Source organism: Rhodamnia argentea, chromosome 11, assembly GCF_020921035.1.
Source record: "Rhodamnia argentea isolate NSW1041297 chromosome 11, ASM2092103v1, whole genome shotgun sequence".
In the NCBI taxonomy this organism is placed as follows: domain Eukaryota; kingdom Viridiplantae; phylum Streptophyta; class Magnoliopsida; order Myrtales; family Myrtaceae; genus Rhodamnia; species Rhodamnia argentea.
The window spans coordinates 5,035,438-5,053,071 of NC_063160.1; the positions used below are offsets into that span (position 1 = coordinate 5,035,438).

The 17,634-nt window shown below is 39.8% G+C and overlaps 2 protein-coding genes and 1 long non-coding RNA gene across 3 annotated transcripts; all 3 read left to right on the forward strand.

The window, feature by feature from the left end:
* The first annotated feature begins 1,300 nt into the window (after nucleotides 1–1,300).
* LOC115739374 (pentatricopeptide repeat-containing protein At5g50390, chloroplastic-like) lies at nucleotides 1,301–5,874 on the forward strand. The gene is made up of 3 exons (XM_030672417.2): nucleotides 1,301–1,513; nucleotides 2,553–3,140; nucleotides 5,743–5,874. The coding sequence occupies exons 1-3, from the start codon at nucleotides 1,403–1,405 to the stop codon at nucleotides 5,872–5,874; spliced, it is 831 nt and encodes a 276-aa protein (XP_030528277.2). The 5' UTR covers nucleotides 1,301–1,402.
* On the forward strand, nucleotides 5,686–8,247 carry LOC115739344 (pentatricopeptide repeat-containing protein At3g49710). The gene has a single exon (XM_030672372.2). The coding sequence runs from the start codon at nucleotides 5,978–5,980 to the stop codon at nucleotides 8,135–8,137; it is 2,160 nt and encodes a 719-aa protein (XP_030528232.1). The 5' UTR covers nucleotides 5,686–5,977; the 3' UTR covers nucleotides 8,138–8,247.
* A 6,361-nt stretch (nucleotides 8,248–14,608) lies between these two features.
* Nucleotides 14,609–16,854, forward strand: LOC125312852. Its single transcript, XR_007196899.1, has 2 exons — nucleotides 14,609–14,857; nucleotides 15,792–16,854. It is a non-coding gene; the product is annotated as an uncharacterized LOC125312852 (long non-coding RNA).
* Nucleotides 16,855–17,634: the final 780 nt, after the last annotated feature.

Here is a 17,634-nt window from a genome sequence, read left to right on the forward strand (position 1 = left end):
TACGAATTGCAGATATGATCTTAGACATTCATATATTATGCATGGACTAGCACGGTGTCTTTGAATCGGGGGTGCATCGCAGACAAGTCGGTTCAAAGACACCGTGCGAAGCACAGGTCGATGACGCAGGAGTCAAAATTTTGATGATTTACCACATGCGTGGGACACTACTATACGACCCTACCTTGCGGTAGCTATTCGAATATGACGTGAAATCTACCTTCTCCACAATTACCCCTTAAGTTGAGAGAAAGTATTTTTCTTCTCTTCATTCTAGGGAATACCCTCAAATTTTACGTCCCAGAGTTTAGAATAAACAGTTTAAGGACTTTACTCAGGTCCGAGACTACATTATTTTTAAACAAACTAAAATTATATGCTGGTTCCCCTAATGATAATGATATGTGATTTTACTTGTTGATCGTTACGATACTATTGTGCTCTTGGATTCAGTTGAGAGTTGACCTTCCATTTATTGAGCTTATGCTGGCCTCGAAATGGTCTCTACAGATTGGTCGAGCTCAGAGTTCGGGTACAATTAAATCAGCTCTTCTGAAAAATCTCTTTTAAGGAACGAATCAAAGTGTGTAGCAGAAGTAGGAATGTATCTTCAGTACTAATTTTTTCTATTATGTATAGTAGTACAAAAGTAATAAAAAAAAATTGGGAACATCCTATGAGGCTAAATTATCAAATTGAATGGAAAATTCAGCTCGTTGGAAACTTTAAAGTGGTCAAAGTAACCTTTGCAAAGGTTGTTCGTCGTTCAAAACGTACAGTTGGAGCTATGGAGCTAATTAATGTATTTTGCTCGAAATAGACCAAAGTGCCTCCATGAACCTACCTGACGCTTCCTCCACTTATATCCAAAAACGACAAAACTTCTCTGACTTCTCCGCAACATTTCTCTGTGGATCATAAGATCTGAAATTGACACCAAAGCACAAATTCGAATTTGAACCAAAACTAATTAAGAGTAAGAGTTGGGTCTTGTTTCCAGGGGCATGGACTGTTGAAAAATGTGTCAGAAAAGTTCTAAATTTATTGCATTAATGTCAATTTGATCCTAAACTTTTATTGATGTCAATTTACTTCTAAACCTATTTGACCTCGAGCTAATTTAGTCTTTCAAACTAATTTTGACTGAATATTGCTGACGTGAACGCCGGACGGCCAATGTGGTATATCCGATATTAACGTGGACATTTTTCAATAATATTTTCATAATATTTTTTATTTGTTTATTTTTTCTTTCTTTTTTTCCTTTCTGTTTTTTTCTGACTTCCTTTTGTAGCTTTCCTCCGATGGTCGGCGAGGGTCGGCCTTGACGGGGCGAGGGTGAACGCCGGCGAGGCCGCCCTCACCAGATCTGGTGAGGTCGCGAGGTTTATGATGTGTTGCGATGGGGGGTGAGAGAAAGCGTACCTTGGGATCGAGAGTTGTGAGGTTCGGATTCACCTTTGGTGGTACTAGAGCATATCGATCGATCAAATTCAGTGCAAATGTAGCTTCCCCTTTATTGAGAGTGCGCAGTGCTTCCCCTTTATTGAGAATGCGCAGTAGAAGTCCGACACCTTCGATCAGGGAGATCATCAAGAGGAAGCTTAAGTCTGAGCTCGTCAACATATCTAGTTATACCAAGATTCACTTAAAAGCTTAAGCCAATGAGTTATGGGCCAACTAATATATATTAACCGTTCCATACCATATCAATTATCTGATGTAAGACTTGCACTAACTTATCTCAACTTGAATCTCCATCAACGCCCATCGGACATCATTGCTGCAACACAACTCCCACCGCCCATCGGGCCAGCATTGTTGCACCACAACTCCCACCCGCTCAGAAACCGCGTTGGTCATCAAATTCCTTCATTGAGATATTCACCAAACATCGATACATATTGGGAGTGGGCCACCGGTCAACTATCGGCTTTGATACCAATTGTTGGGAGCACGCAGCAGAAGTCCGATACTTTCACGTTGGAGATCGCTAAGAAGGAGCCCAAATCCGAGCCCGTCAACATATCCAGTTAGATCCACATTCACTCAAAAGGTTAAACCTATGAGTTATGGACCAACTAGGATAATTAACCGCTCCACACCACATCGATTATTCGATGTAGGACTTCTCTAACACAACTCATACGTGCATTCTAACAATCTTTCCCTCACGTGTGAGCTTCAATGTTAGGTTTGCTTCCTCTTAATCCAAGTATCCTTTAGCACCATTTAGCACCATCTTATCTCAACTTGAATCTTTATCAACGCCCATCGCCCCGAAAATCGTGGGCCACCAATCAACCATCAGCTTGATCGGCTCTGATACCAATTGTTGGGAGCGCGCAGTAAAAGTCCAATACCTTTACGCGGGTAGATTGCCAAGAGGAAGCCCAAGTTCAAGCCGGTTAACATTTCCAGTTAGACCCACCTTCACTCAAAAGTTCAAGTCTATGAGTTATGAGTCAACTAGAATATATTAATCGCTCCATACCACATCAATTATCCGATGTGGGACTTCTCTAACATAACTCACACATGCATTCTAACACCCTTCTCATTCGCAGATCCTACGCTATTTGGGGAGGCACCCATTTTATCGGGTTAAGTGTTCTTCGGTAGAGCAGGAGTTACGTCCACGCCCAAAGCCGAAGCAATCAAAATTCGATGTCGATTGGCCTGAGCAAACTGTTTTAGAAGAAGATACGGGGACCAGAAAACATAATCCGAGGATTTGTAGTCACATAGAGAAGCTGGCATTGCACGGGAGATACCGATGGGCGCTGGAGTTGTTCGAGATTTTGGAGTTCGAAGGCCGATTTGAGGTTGGTTGTAGCACGTACGATACGCTGGTGCGCGCATGCATTGGGTTGAGATCTGTTGGAGCAGTTAAAAGGGTGTTCAATTACCAGGTCAATACTGTGTTTGAGCTGGATTCGGATGTGAGGAACAGGGTGCTGCTCATGCTCGTAAGATGCAGGATGATAATGGACGCGCGTAAGTTGTTTGATGAAATGCTTGGCAGATCTGGCAAGGGTGGCCTTGCCGGCGTTCACCCTTGCCCCGACGAAGGCGACCTGGTTTGTGGCAGTGAGGGCCACTCTCGCTCTGGTGAGGCTAGCCCTCGCTGGATATCGGAGGTGAGAGGAAAAAATAAGACAGAAAAGAAAAAAGAAAGGAAAAAAGAAAAAACAGAAAAAACCAAAAAATTGTTAAAATATTTGTTAGAAATATGCACGTTAGCGTCGGTTATGCCATATACATCATCCAACATCCACGTCAGTAATATCCTGCCAAAATTAGTTGGAAAGATTAAATTGGCTTTTAGTAAAAAATGTTATGACTAAATTGGCACTATTAAAAGGTTTAAGGCTAAATTGGCGTCAATAGGTTTTGAACTTTTCAAACACTTCCCCCCAATGTCTGTAGCTTGAATTTCTCTACCACACGGTTTAGACTTGACGATTTTATCAAATCCCAATCTATTCACATTGGGCACTTATAAGGTTGTTCCAAGTACATTGATGTACTCATATTATCCAAGTTGCTCATCTTCTATTTGGCCATCAAGACACCTTAATGATCCTACATCCCTTGCTTGTCAACCAAAATCCTAAGGTCCGTTCGACTTTAGTACTTTCCACTCAGTGTATTGCTCTCCATTTGCAAATTAAGGATAGTCTCATCTGAATATGAATTCATGGATGTAGAGTATATTTCGTCTGCAATTCGCCATCACATATCGGTTCGCACATAATACTTTGTCACGTTCATACTATAGGAAGTTTTCCCAGCACATTGGATATAAGAAAAGCGATATAGCTAACAAAAATTTACGTTATGTAAGAATATATCAACTTTATCTATCTCTCAAAAAATTATTTGTCATATTTAGAGAATATTCTCATAATTATCCATGACCAAGTTGCAAGGCGATTGCATTGGTGTGAAACTCATGAATAAATATACTTTACGCACTTATTGAATCAGTCAAAAGGAAAAGGGAAAAAGAACACTTTCAGTCACCGATATGATAATCAATATCATAGAGTTAAAATAACGAGATTGGGATTTATAATATTCTGTAGATTCATGTAACAAAAAGGAAAAACGACACAAATGGTCCCCGAACTTTGACCCAATATGCAATGTAGTCCATAAACTTTTAATTTGACCAATATGTTCTTGAACTTTTGGAATATGTTCAACTTAATCCCTGAACTTGAATATTTTCTAACATAATTTTTTGTTGGAAAATATGGAAGGACCACATTGAACATTTTCCTACGGTTCGGGGACTAAGTTGAACATGTTCCAAAAGTTCATAGACTATATTGGTCAAATTAAAAGTCCAAGGATCACATTACATATTAGATTAAAATTCGGAGACCATATTGGTCAAATTCAAAGTTCAAGGACTACATTGCACATTGGGTCAAAGTTTAGGGACCATTTGTGTCATTATCTCTAACAAAAATTAGCAAGAAAAGAAAATTGTGTGGAAATGTTTTGGAAAAGTAGTTATAGAAAATCATTTTATATAGATTATAGGAACAATAAATTCTTAAGTGAAGTAGGTGAAGTGGAGCTCGCATGCACAGTTTTTCCACTCTCTCTAATCTCCTCATGGTGCAAGTCCAAGAACTCTATATTTCTTTTCTTGTACTTGCAATGGCAATATTGGTGCACTACGAGATAAATATGTTTATACTTTGTCGAGAACTTTCTAAAGTGAGGTTTAAATGTTCGTTTGATTTCATTTTTCTAACTTTATTATCATTGATCTCGTAAACAAGTTTAGGCATTAAAATATTACTCGTCGGAGCCACACCCGATTTCCGGCACTTGAGTTTGTAGCAGCGAGCTACGAATTTGATTGGGGTTTTTTTTTTTTCTCAAAACACTAATCACTAACAAAAATAAATCAATCAACCGATGGCCAAAATATTATGTATTATTTCTAGAAATATATTTATGTTTATGTCCGCACAAAATTATACACCCTCATATTTTGACGAGTATCGTGAGTAAGATGCATGTCCAACCTTGTGTTCAATTCACCGTGTCAAAGTGGCCTCTCGTTAGTAGATAAAAGCTAAAAAATTATCCCTTTAGTCCTAAGATAATCTATACTTTTGCTCCTCTCCTTACTTTGAAAGGTTAATTTTTTTTTTTTTGCTCTAAAGTATCTTCAACTAGCTATTGCTATATATTTAATCTACAGATAATGTGTGAGTTAATAATTCTATTTTATTTCCGGCATACTTCGCTAAACTTTGAATCCTTTAACCTTGCATATAATCTTACCGGAGAAAAGTTAATTTTGAAATATCTTTCCCTTCTAACTACATTTTTCATGGATCAATGATCATTTTTCATGTATATACGTAATACATGCATACTGTGCTTTTCCTAATTAATAAAAATAAGAATAATCTGTTTATTTTGCATAAAATGAGTGATTTAGAAAATAATTTTTAGAAAGTAATCGCTTATACAAATGAATGAACGAAAAATATTTTCGTCATTTAAGCAAATGTTTAGACATAATTTGTTATCAAAAATAAAAATATTTTATATTTATTAATTATTTCAAGCGATACATGAATTTTTTTTTAATTATTTATTTGGACAGTGGCCTCCTAATTTTCCTTTCGTGGTTTTGGCGGGCGGAAGTTTATTCAACCAAACAACGACCAATCCCTTCGTAAATGCAGTCGCCTGGCTCTGAACTTTCTCCAGAGGGTTGGGTTCTATTCGTGTTCCCCTGCTGCAATTCAAAAGACAAGTTCTTCAGGAATGGTGAACAGATGGAGAGTTCCATCGCTTTTTGATCAAATTCATGCTTACATCACTGCTCAGGTTCTTGGGTAATCATCAACAAGCGCAAATAGATGCTCAAGATCAATAAAGGAGGGATTTTTATAGCAGCCCTGTTGATTTATACTCTTTCTTGATAAGCACTGCTTGTTGTTAGATGAACCAAATCTCATGGAACCTCCACAACTTTCGCCATCTCCTGAAGCATTGCATAGCTGAGAGAGACTTCTTGACTGGGAAATCCCTCCACGCACTGTACATCAAGTCCATCGTCCCTTCCTCCACTTACCTCTCCAACCACTTCATCCTCCTCTATTCCAAATGTCGCCGTCTTGTAGCCGCTCGCCGCGCCTTCGATCTGACCCCGAGCCCGAACGTGTTCTCCTTCAACGCCATCATTGCGGCCTACACGAAGGAATCTCAGATGAAGGTCGCTCACCAGCTGTTCGATCGAATTCCCGTGCCAGATCTCGTTTCCTACAACACTATGCTTTCTGCTTTTGCTGATCGAGGTGAGATTGGACCTGCATTTTCCTTGTTTTCAGGGATGAGGGAGATGGGGCTTGACATGGATGGCTTCACATTATCTGCCGTGGTCACGGCTTGTGGTGATGATGTTTCTTTGATGATGCAGTTGCATTCTTTTGCGGTTTCCAGTGGTCTTGATTCTTATGTTTCTCCGAGCAATGCGCTTCTAACATATTACAGTAAGAATGGTTATTTGAATGACGCGAAGAGGCTGTTCAATGAGATGGGAGAGGCCAGAGATGAGGTTTCTTGGAATTCGATGATAGTTGCTTATGGACAGCACCGGGAAGGGCTGCGAGCACTGGAGCTGTTCCAAGAAATGATTAGGAAGGGCTTGTATGTAGATATGTATACTTTGGCCAGTGTTCTCACTGCATTCACCTGCTTGAGCGATTTGGTAGGCGGGCTTCAGTTTCATGCTAAGCTCGTAAAAACAGGGTTCCACCAGAATTCACATGTTGGGAGTGGCTTGATTGACTTGTATTCTAAGTGCAAGGGTGCCATGTCGGATTGTGAGAAAGTATTTCAAGAGATCGAGGATCCAGATTTGATTCTGTGGAACACTATGATTTCAGGGTATTCACAAAACGAGGAATTCTCAGAGGAGGCTCTAGACTGTTTCCGCAGTATGCGAAGAGTTGGGTACAGACCGGATGATTGTAGCTTTGTTTGTGCAATCAGTGCCTGCTCCAATCTCTCATCTCCGTCTCAGGGTAAACAAATGCATGGTTTGGTAATCAAATCAGAGATTCCCACAAATTGGATCTCTGTTGATAATGTTTTAGTTGCAATGTATTCGAAATGCGGGAATCTGGGGGATGCCAGGAGGTTATTTGATAGGATGCCAGAATATAATACTGTCTCACTTAACTCAATGATTGCAGGTTATGCTCAGCATGGATTAGGAGAGGAATCTCTTACTCTCTTTCAAACGATGCTGGACATTGATATCCCTCCTACCAGTATAACTTTCATCTCTGTACTCTCTGCGTGTGCACATACTGGGAAAGTTCATGAGGGCCAAACATTTTTCAACATGATGAAGGAGAAGTTTGGGCTTGAACCAGAAGCAGAACATTACTCGTGTATGATTGATCTACTAGGTCGGGCGGGCAAAATAAGTGAAGCTGAGAAGCTCATCGAGACAATGCCATTCAGTCCTGGCTCCATTGGCTGGGCCTCATTGCTTGGCGCATGCAGGAAGCATGGAAACATGGAGATAGCTGTCAAAGCAGCCTATCAGTTTTTGCGGCATGAACCTGCGAATGCTGCTCCATATGTTGTACTCTCAAATATGTATGCTAGTGCTGGCAGACTGGAAGATATGGTAGCAGTAAGAAAGCTAATGCGAGACAGAGGTGTTAAAAAGAAACCCGGTTGCAGCTGGATCGAGCTAAATCGAAGAACCCATGTATTTGTTGCAGAAGATAGTTCACATCCAATGATCAAGGAGATTCATGATTACTTGGATGAGATGCTATTGAAGATTAGGAAGGTTGGTTATGTACCAGATGTTAATCGGTTTTCGTTAAAGGAGGATGGAATGGAGGAAAAAGGGATGGAAATAAGATTAAGACATCACAGTGAGAAGCTAGCAGTAGCGTTTGGGTTGATTTCGACGAAGGATGGGCAGCCAATTCTCGTGGTGAAAAATCTTAGAATATGTGGGGATTGCCATAATGCATTCAAACATATCTCTAAAATTACAAAAAGGGAAATCACTGTTAGGGACACCCGCAGGTTTCATTGCTTCAAGGAAGGGCAATGCTCTTGTGAGGATTACTGGTGATTAAAGCATTTGACTGTGTCCTTTTCAGAGTTCAATTGGTATGTAAATCAGAATACTAGTTATTTATCTTGAATTCAAAACCTAATGTTATGTGCCATTGGGTTATAGTCTGCTTTAGAGCCTACTTATAGAGTATTGCATTCTTACTTTTATGTTACCTGTGAATCATGATTAATTTATGTGCAAAACAATTAGAGTATTCCAGTGATATCATATCAAGGTAAATTTGATGATAGTGAGAGAAAAAATAAGCTGCTGCTTTGAAGAAACATACAGCATGTGTGAAAAATTTTAAGCATTTAAATCAATTTAGACTGGATCTGATTCTAAATCTAGACTGAGTTGATTCAAACTTTTTTCTCATTCCCAGATTTCCTTTCTTATTGAAGATCAGGAAGGTTCACGTTACGTCTCAGCCTTGAAAGTTGTTGCCTCCCATGTTTACTTCCTTTTATTGGTCCATTTGAGTTGATTTTATCTAGCGTTCTGTGATACGATTGCTGCTCAAGAAGTCCAACATCTAGGTTGGGTTCTGAATGAGTATAAGTGCAGTTATGTGGTTGCCAAATCTAAGTAAACATATAAAAGCGGTTTCACAATTTCCGTGATCCCGAGGGAGATACTAGGGGATGGTTTGTCAGATTTTAGGATACTTATCTTTTGTTGATTGTTTTTGTGTATTCAAAGCAAGAACCCCGGGTTTTTACCTAAGAATTCAATTGATTCTGACTGGTCATTCATCAATCTTCAAATGAGATTATATTTTGCCATTCAGCTTTGTTGACTGGTCATAATACTATTAATGAAGCTTCAATCACGCTAGTGGAATTGTGTGGGATCACCGCCATCTGTGTTATTTGTTTAAGCTGTCAAATAAAGGTGTGGTTTAATATTTAAATACTTTAACACTCCCCCTCACACATAGGTTGGCCTGTCCTAAAACTAAACCGTGAAGTATCATTGGAGAGGCAATGAAGAGAACTTGGTAAAACCTGAACTCGGGACCTGCTACTCTAATTCCATGTGAAATTGTGTGAGACTATTGTCGATAATTCTAAAAGTTTAAGTTATTAGATAAAGGCGTGGTTTGATACATAAATACTTGAACATTTCGCATTGCTGAGCAATCGAGGATTTATACATTGGTAATCAACAACAAAAATAAACCCTAAAAGTCCTAAAAACCAATTTACCCTTTTATACTTCTAACACTCTCCCTCAAACTAGAGCATAGATATTAATCATGCCCAACTTTTTCCAAATATATTCTATTCTTCCATTACCCGGAGATTTAGTAAAAATGTCGGCAAGTTGTTCACCGATTCTAATTGACAGAGAAGAATCTTTCCACTTTGGGACTTCTCTCGAATAAAATGACAATCAATCTCAATATGTTTTGTTCTTTCGTGAAACACGGGGTTGGAAGCTATATGCACTGCAACCTTATTATCACACCATAGAGGCATATGAACTGAAGCTTTAAAACATAACTCAGCCAATAACTGCTGAATCTACACTAATTCACATGATAATTGTGTCATGGCTCTATATTTTGACTCGGCACCGGAGCAGGCAACAACACTTTGTTTCTTATCTTCCATGACACAAGATTTCCTCCAACTAAGGTACAATAGCCGGTAGTTGATCTCCTATCATGTGGAGACCTTGCCCAATCAGCATAAAAAAAAAATCCTTTTAACTCTGTTATGACCATGGTTTTGGTAAACAATTTCTTTCCCTAGAGTTTCTTCAAGTATATCAAAATTCGAATTACTATATCCCAGTTAGATGTATGAGGGGAAGAGAGAAACCGGCTTACCACTCTAACTGGAAAGGCAATGTTTGGTTGAGTAATTGTGAGATAATTCGGTTTACCTACCAATTTTCTATATCTCTTAGAATTATCGAAAACTCCCTCAAGAACCAGTTTAACCCCTCATCCATGGGTGAATCAAGAAGCTTTGATCCCAGCATACCCGTCTCGGTGAGCAAATCCAGGACATATTTTCACTGGGACAGAATAATACATTTCTGTGATTGTACCATGTTGATTCCTAAGAAATACTTCAATTTTCCTAAGTCCTTAGTCCGAAACTATTTCTAAGATAGATCTTTAGTTCAGCTATACCAACCAAATCATCTCCCGTGATAATAATATCATTCACATACACAATCAAAAGCACCTTGCCTTTCCCCGACTGTCTATAAAAGAAAGAGTGATCGGTGCCATCGAGACAACCCAAATGAGAGTACAACCTCAGAAAATCTTTCAAACCGTGCCCGTGGAGACTTTTTCAAACCATGCAAAGATTTTTTAATTTGCAAACAAGTCCTCCGGACTCATTTTGAGCAATAAACCTCGGAAGTTGCTCCATATAAACTTCTTCATGAAGGGTACCGTGCAAAAAAGCATTCTTAACAACAGGCTAAAACAAGGGCTAATTATCGGTGGCAACGATAGAGATCAAAATACGAACAAAAGTAAGCTTGGCAACGGGAGAGAAAGTATCCGGATAGTCAACCCGATGCATCCGGCATGCCCTTTCGCAACAAATCTCGCTTTTAAGCCAGCAAGAGAACCATCGGGATTGATTTCCACTGCATATACCCATCTACAACCAATAGTAGTTTTGCTTAAAGAAAGAGGTACCAAGTTCCAAGTTTGATTTAACCTGTAGAGTCTTTAATTCTTCTTCCATAGCTGTGCTGCACCCTGAACTTTGTAATACCTCGGACACAAACTTGGGGACAGGATATTATTCAACAGTAGATGAAAAGGACCGAAAGGAAGGAGACAGAGAAGAGTATGAAATAAAATTTGCACATAGAATGTTAAGTGCAAGCACTTATACCTTTGTGATTAGTAATAGGAAGATCAAGAAAATACACGAGGAGAATTAGCTAATGGCGGATTTGGGACGACGTAGTAGTGGTAGGAGGAGAAGGGGGAGTAGACCGAGGACGCCGAATATAAACCCGAAGAAGAGTGGTTCTTATGTAGATACTGGCGAAATGGCTGGAGCTGTTGACCGAATGGTGGTCACATGTAATTCTTCATCCAACTTAGACATAGTAATTGGAACATCATGATGAGAAGTGGATTCAAAGAATGAAACATTAACAATAATGAAGTATTTTCTCGGTAATAGAGAATAGCAACGATGTCCCTTTTGAGTAAGGGAGTAACCTAGAAACACACATTTGATAGCCCTGGGATCAAGTTTAATTCTCTAGGTCGATGATCATGAACAAAAGAGACCGTCAAAAATTTGGGGTGGTAAGTCGAATAGTGACTGATTTGGAAATAGGGTAGAAAATGGAATACTACCTTGTAAAACAGAAGAAGGTATGCGATTAATGAGATAGCATGTAGTTAAGATAGCATCGGACCAAAAGGTTTTAGGGACCTTTATATGAAACAACATAGATCTAGTAATTTCCAACAAATGTCTATTTTTTCTTTTAGCAACACCATTCTGTTGTGTATGACGACAGGAAGATTCATGAATCATGCCCTGTTGTGTCATAAATTCAGAAAAGGTGCAAAAAAGTACTTCTTAGCATTATCGTAACGCAAAACTTTAACATGCATACCAAATTGAGTACACGCGCGAAATATAGAAAACAACTCTGAACGATTTTTCATTAGATATAATCAAGTAACTTTGGACTTGTCATCAATAAAAGTAACAAAATATCTAAAACCCAAATTGGAAGTCACATGACACGGACCCCAAATATTCAAATGAACTGACAAAAAGGGAGACGTTCTTTTAATGACTTGAGGTGGATAACTAACACGATGTAGTTTGCCAAGTTGACATGACTCGGACTTTAAACTAGAAAGAGTTAAAACTGAAATTCAATTTCTGAAGACTCCGTAGAGAAAGATGAACAAGGCTACAGTGGATTTGATGTAGGGAGGTAACACTAGAGCATGCAAAGGATGTTGCGTCTTCAAGCACATACAGTCCGCCTTCCTCACGTCCTCTACCAATCGTCCTCTTTGCAGCCGGATCCTGGCAAATACAAGAATCATGATAGAATGTTACCGAATACCGAAAGGTTTTGATTAACTTACCAACGTATATGAGATTAAACCAAAATTGTGGAAGATAAAGCTTCGAGGACAATGGCAATGAAGGAGTTAGATGTACTGTGCCAACTCCCTTAACATGTGTAGATGAACCATTGGTTAATGTAACTGTGGATGAAGATGGAGTAAGAGAGGAAAATATACCTGGAAGACCTAGCATGTGATCAGAAGCCCCCGAATCAATGATCCAAGGACGAGAAGCAAGCGAGAAGCACACAGTAACATTACTTGTTTGTACCAAAATAGTAGTGGAAGAAGTATGCCGTGAAATCTGAGACCGATTGTACCGAGCAAATTTCTCTTCAGACATAACCACTACCTTGCCTTCAGAAGACTGTAGAAAAGAATCAATACCGGATACAATATTTGCAAACCGTTGCTGCTGCCCTGGTCTATCAAGTAACTTGTAGCAAAATTTCTGAATATGACCAGGTTTGCCATAGTAATAACCAGTCTGTGCTGCCCCCGAGCTATCAATAGACAGGTGAGATTGTCCATAAAGATGTTGGCCTTTGCTTCTACTTGTTCTTGTGCCTCGGCCTCCCCCTCGACCACCACGTCCATTATATCATCCATGGTTTCTTCCATCACTCCTTCTTCCACTACCAGTTTGAGACCGTGACACAAGCTAAATTATTTGCCATAAATATGGGGTCCTTAGAAGACTCACGAGATATCTGAAGAACTCGAGCAAACTTATCTCCGAGTGATGCAACAGTCTATCCTCCAAGAATTTGGGATCATAACAGTCTCATATTCGGGACCAAGACCTCCTAGGAATCCCATTGTAGTCAATTAGTCTCTCCGAAGTTGCATTTGCCGAACATTGGCTGAAATAGGGAGAACGACATTCAATTTCTCATCCATCCTCTTAAAATCAGCAAAGCATTATGTAATAGAATGCCCCTTCCTCTCGGATCGGTAAAATTCCTTCGATAGCTCATAAACTCGCGACAGATTATTTTGGCTCGAATATAATACATTCAACTACTCCCGCAGTTCTTTGATTGTGTCAATATGAGTTAATAGATCAACTATATTACTCCCCATGGAGTTTAGTATCTGACCAAAAATACGTGCATCAATAATATCCCAAGTTTCATCATCCGGGATTACGCTCGGTTAAGTGTTTATGATAATTCCTGCCCGTCAAAAGTTAGTTTCACAATTTTCTTCCATTAGCGAAAGCTAGCACTACCCTCAAGCTTCTTGTCGGTAATTCCATTAGATGGGGAAGAAATCACCTCGGTCATCATAGCATTATTCTTCCCGGACCCACCCTCAACCTACTCATATCATGGTCACCCATTCTCCAATAGTAATATGAAAATCCTCACTATTATTCTTCAAATAACCCAACTTAACAGTTCAATATTTCATCACAATTGGACAATATCACATCAATCCACAAAAGCCCAAAATGATTAACTCCAAAAATTCACCTAATCAGCTTCACTTCGGCTCCAAAAAGTCAAAAACCAGTGGATTGACACATCCGTATTTCCTATCAAGAGCTATGCACATAACAATCAGGCCTTATTCAACAGGTTAACCCTTCAAAACTCCTGCTTTGAAGTTCAAGAACTATGAATCTGTTGAAAATCAAACTTGTGGGGATTAGGGCCTTGAGGTGGGTGTCAGAAGACGCTGGATGACGTCGGATCTGGGCTTGCTGGCCTAGGCGACGTCAGAACCAGGCTCGCCAGCCTAGGCGACGCCCTTGTAGCACTGGGCTCGTTGGATTTGAACTCGTCGGGTTTGGGCAACGCTAGATCTGGGTTCGCCAAAGTCGCCGGGTTTGGGCAACGCTGGACGAGGGGATTCCGACGAGATTCATCAATTTCGGCGGTGCGAGCTGGTGGTCAACGGTGGTGAGTGGCAATTCTTAGGTATGGTTTCAACTAGGCTCTGATACCATGTGAGAGAAAATGTTGATCTTGTATTCTTTAGTAACAAAGGATTTATACATTTGTAATCAACAACAAAAATAAACCCTAAGGGGCCTAAAGACCAATTTATCCTTTTATACTTCTAATGAAAAAAAAAAAACTCAAAAGTGATTGAACCGTGTTTTAGGTATAAAAGGGTAAAATAGTCTTCGTAGCTTTAAGGCTTATTTCGTATTTATAGATTGACGTTTATTGAATAATGAGAGATACGATTTTCCTTTCTGCATGGTATCGGAGCTTCTTCCCCATGATCACCTTCTTCCCACGGCCACCTTCTTACGACTCTGCTAGACACGACTTGGCCAAGTCAATGCCCGGTCTTCACGTGACACTAGTCTCTCTCGTGCGACTCCTCCGGTCGACACGCACCTCACGCGACCCTTCTAATCTACATTTGAGCCTTGCATGACCCCTCTAGTTAGCGTCTAGGCATATCGCGACCTTATTGATTGGCGCTTGGGCCTTGTGCAACCTTGCTGGTCGGCGCCCGGCCCTCGCGTGACCCCGTTGGTCGGAGCCTAGGTCTCGTGCAACTTGCCCGGATGCACCTTTGCCTCTCGCGACCTTGCTAATTATCTAGTCGCGCCTCTTGCGATCTTACTAGTTGTCCCTTGGCTTTTGTGCGACATTGCTGGTCATGCCCCTACCGATTCTTACATGTCCGGCCAGCCTAAGGTTCATAGGTTAGTACCGAATCTATGAAGTCTTATGGGTATCTCGGTATTGCCCTTTTTTGGTGAATTCTCTTGTTGATGGTTGAAGAGAGCATGTCGTTCAATCTACTGCATTGTTAGAATGATGTGATTTGTTGATGCGATATTTTTCGCCAATTGTCGTGGACTATTGAATTGTTGGAGTTGAGTTGCTTGAAGGAAACCATAGTAGAAGTTTTGTTGTTATCATTGGGAAATGGGTGATGGTGAGAGGAGTAAAGTTGAGAAGGGTAGTACCATCATGATCGAGGTGATTTCCTCTTCTTCAAATCAAATTATCGATAAGAAGTTTGTGGGCAGTACTAACTTTCTACAATGGAAGAAAATTGTGAAGTTAACTTTGACAAGCGTAAATCAGCATATACACTTGATCGGGTCTAAACCCAGTAATGATGCAGATTGGGATGTCATTGATGCATGTATTCTTAGTCAGATGCTGAATTCTATGGAGAGTAATATTGTTGTTTTGGCAACTCACATTGACACATTAAAAGAATTGTGGGAGTATTTGGATGTGTTGTATTCTCGTCAAAATAATCTTTCACGGATTTATGACCTATCATAGGAGCTTTATCGATCTAAAAGAAATGGGTGTTCCATTACACAATGTTTTGCTGACTTGAAGAGAATGTATGAGGAGTTGAATGCTATGCTTCCTATTTCAGCCAATACCAAGCAAATGCAACTTTAGAAAGACAATTGGCTGTAATGGAATTCCTAGGAGGTCTCCGGCCCGATCGTGAAGCGGTTAGGTCTTAGATTCTTAGAGGAGAAACTATTGCATCACTCATAGACGCATTTGCTCGAGTTCTTCGTGTATCCCATGAGTCTTCTCGGGATACCATGTCTGTGGTAGATAGTTCAGCTCTTGTGTCTCAATCTCGAATTGGTGGTAGGTGTGATGAAGGAAATCATGGAGGACATAATGGCTATGGTGGCCATGGTGGTGGCCAAGGCATTGGAACAAGAAGAGGCCAAGGTCCGTGACTGTCTTATGGACAATCCCTCATTTCTATTGATAGCTTAGGGATTGTTTGAACTTGTCATTACTGTGGCAAACCTGGTCATATTCAGAAATTTTGCTACAAGTTACATGGAGACCAAGGAAATAACAATAGTTTGCAAATGTCGTATCTAGCACCGACTCTTCGTCTGTCATAGTCTTCCGAAGGCAAGGTAGTGATTATGTCCGATAAGGAATTTGCTCGGTATCACCGGTTTCAGATTTCACAGCCTACTTCTTCTACTACTACTTTAGTACGGACATGTAATGCTACTACATGCATATCAGCTGCTTCTTGCCCTTGGATCATTGATTTAGGGTCCTTTGATCATATATCCGGTCTTTTAGGTATATTTCCCTCTCACTCCATTACCATCCATTGATACCCTCGCTAATTTAAGGGGGTTAGCGTAATTCATCCAAATCCTTCTTTGTCATTGTCGTCGGTGATTTGTCTTCCTCAATTTCCATTTAACCTCATGTCTATTAATAAATTAACCAACAAATTTTAGTGTTCAGTGACATTCTATCCCGGTTTTTGTATTTTCAAGAATCTGACTATGAAGAGGACAATTGGTAAAGGACATGATGTGGGGGGACCGTATGTGCTTGAAGATGCTCCTTCCATTGCATGCCCTAGTACTCGCTTCCCTACATCGATTCATTATTGTCTTGGCCATCCTTAGCTACATAGTCTTCAGAAGTTAGATTCTAGTTTTTAGTCTCTTTCTAGCTAGAGTGTAAGTCATGTCAACTTGGCAAATTGCATCGTGTCGGTTACTTGCCTTGAGTCATTAAATGAGTAGTTTCTCCTTTTTCATTTGTTCATTCGGATATATGGGGTCCTTGTAATGTGGTTTCCAATTTGGATTTTAAATACTTTGTTACTTTTGTTGACGACTATTCCAGAGTCACTTGGCTATACTTAATGAAAAGGTGTTCAAAATTGTTTTCTATCTTTTGTGCCTTCATTTTTTAAATTCTTACTCGCTTTGGATGAATGTTAAAGTGTTGTGTTTTGACAATGCTAAGGAGTACTTTTTTGTACCTTTTTTCTGAATTTATGACTCAACATGGTATGATTCGTGGATCTTCTTGTTCTGATACACCGCAACAAAATGGTGTAGCTGAAAGGAAGAATAAGCATTTATTGGAAGTTACTAGATCAATGTTGTTTGAAATGAAGGTCCCTAAAACTTTTTGGTCCGATACTGTCCCGATTGCGTACTATCTAATTAATCGCATGCTTTCTTTTGTTTTGCGAGGTGGTATTCCCTTTTCTACTATATTTCCCAATTAGTCTTTGTTTGTCGTACCATCTTGTATTTTTGGTTGTCTGTTTTGTTTGTGATCATTGACTTGGAGTATCAAAGCTTGATCCCGGGGCCATCAAGTGTATGTTTTTGGGTTATTCTTGTACTTAAAAGGGATACTGTTGTTATTCTCCATCATTAAGGAAGTACTCAAAAGGGATATTGTTTTTGGGTTATTCTCGTACTCAAAGGGATACAAAATCCTGGCTGGAGGACAGCTATAGAAGAAGAATTAAAGGCCTTATAGGTTAATTAAACTTGGGACTTGGTACCTCTTTCTTCGAGCAAAATTGCTATTGGTTGTCGATGGTATATTCTCTTGCTCGCTTAAAAGGAAGACTTGTTGCAAAAGGGTATGCTTAGGTGTATGGGGTGGACTATCTAGAAATTTTTTTTCCCGTTGCCAAGCTTACATCCGTTTGT

Bases quoted from the DNA above. Each gene is read 5' to 3' on its own strand.
- LOC115739374 (XM_030672417.2), top strand. From the start codon at position 1,403: ATGGGGGGTGAGAGAAAGCGTACCTTGGGATCGAGAGTTGTGAGGTTC. The intron at 1,514-2,552 runs CCTTTATTGAGA...GCATTCTAACAC, and splicing joins TCAGTGCAAATGTAGCTTCC to CCTTCTCATTCGCAGATCCT. The intron at 3,141-5,742 runs GTGAGAGGAAAA...AACTTTCTCCAG, and splicing joins GCCCTCGCTGGATATCGGAG to AGGGTTGGGTTCTATTCGTG.
- LOC115739344 (XM_030672372.2), top strand. From the start codon at position 5,978: ATGAACCAAATCTCATGGAACCTCCACAACTTTCGCCATCTCCTGAAG.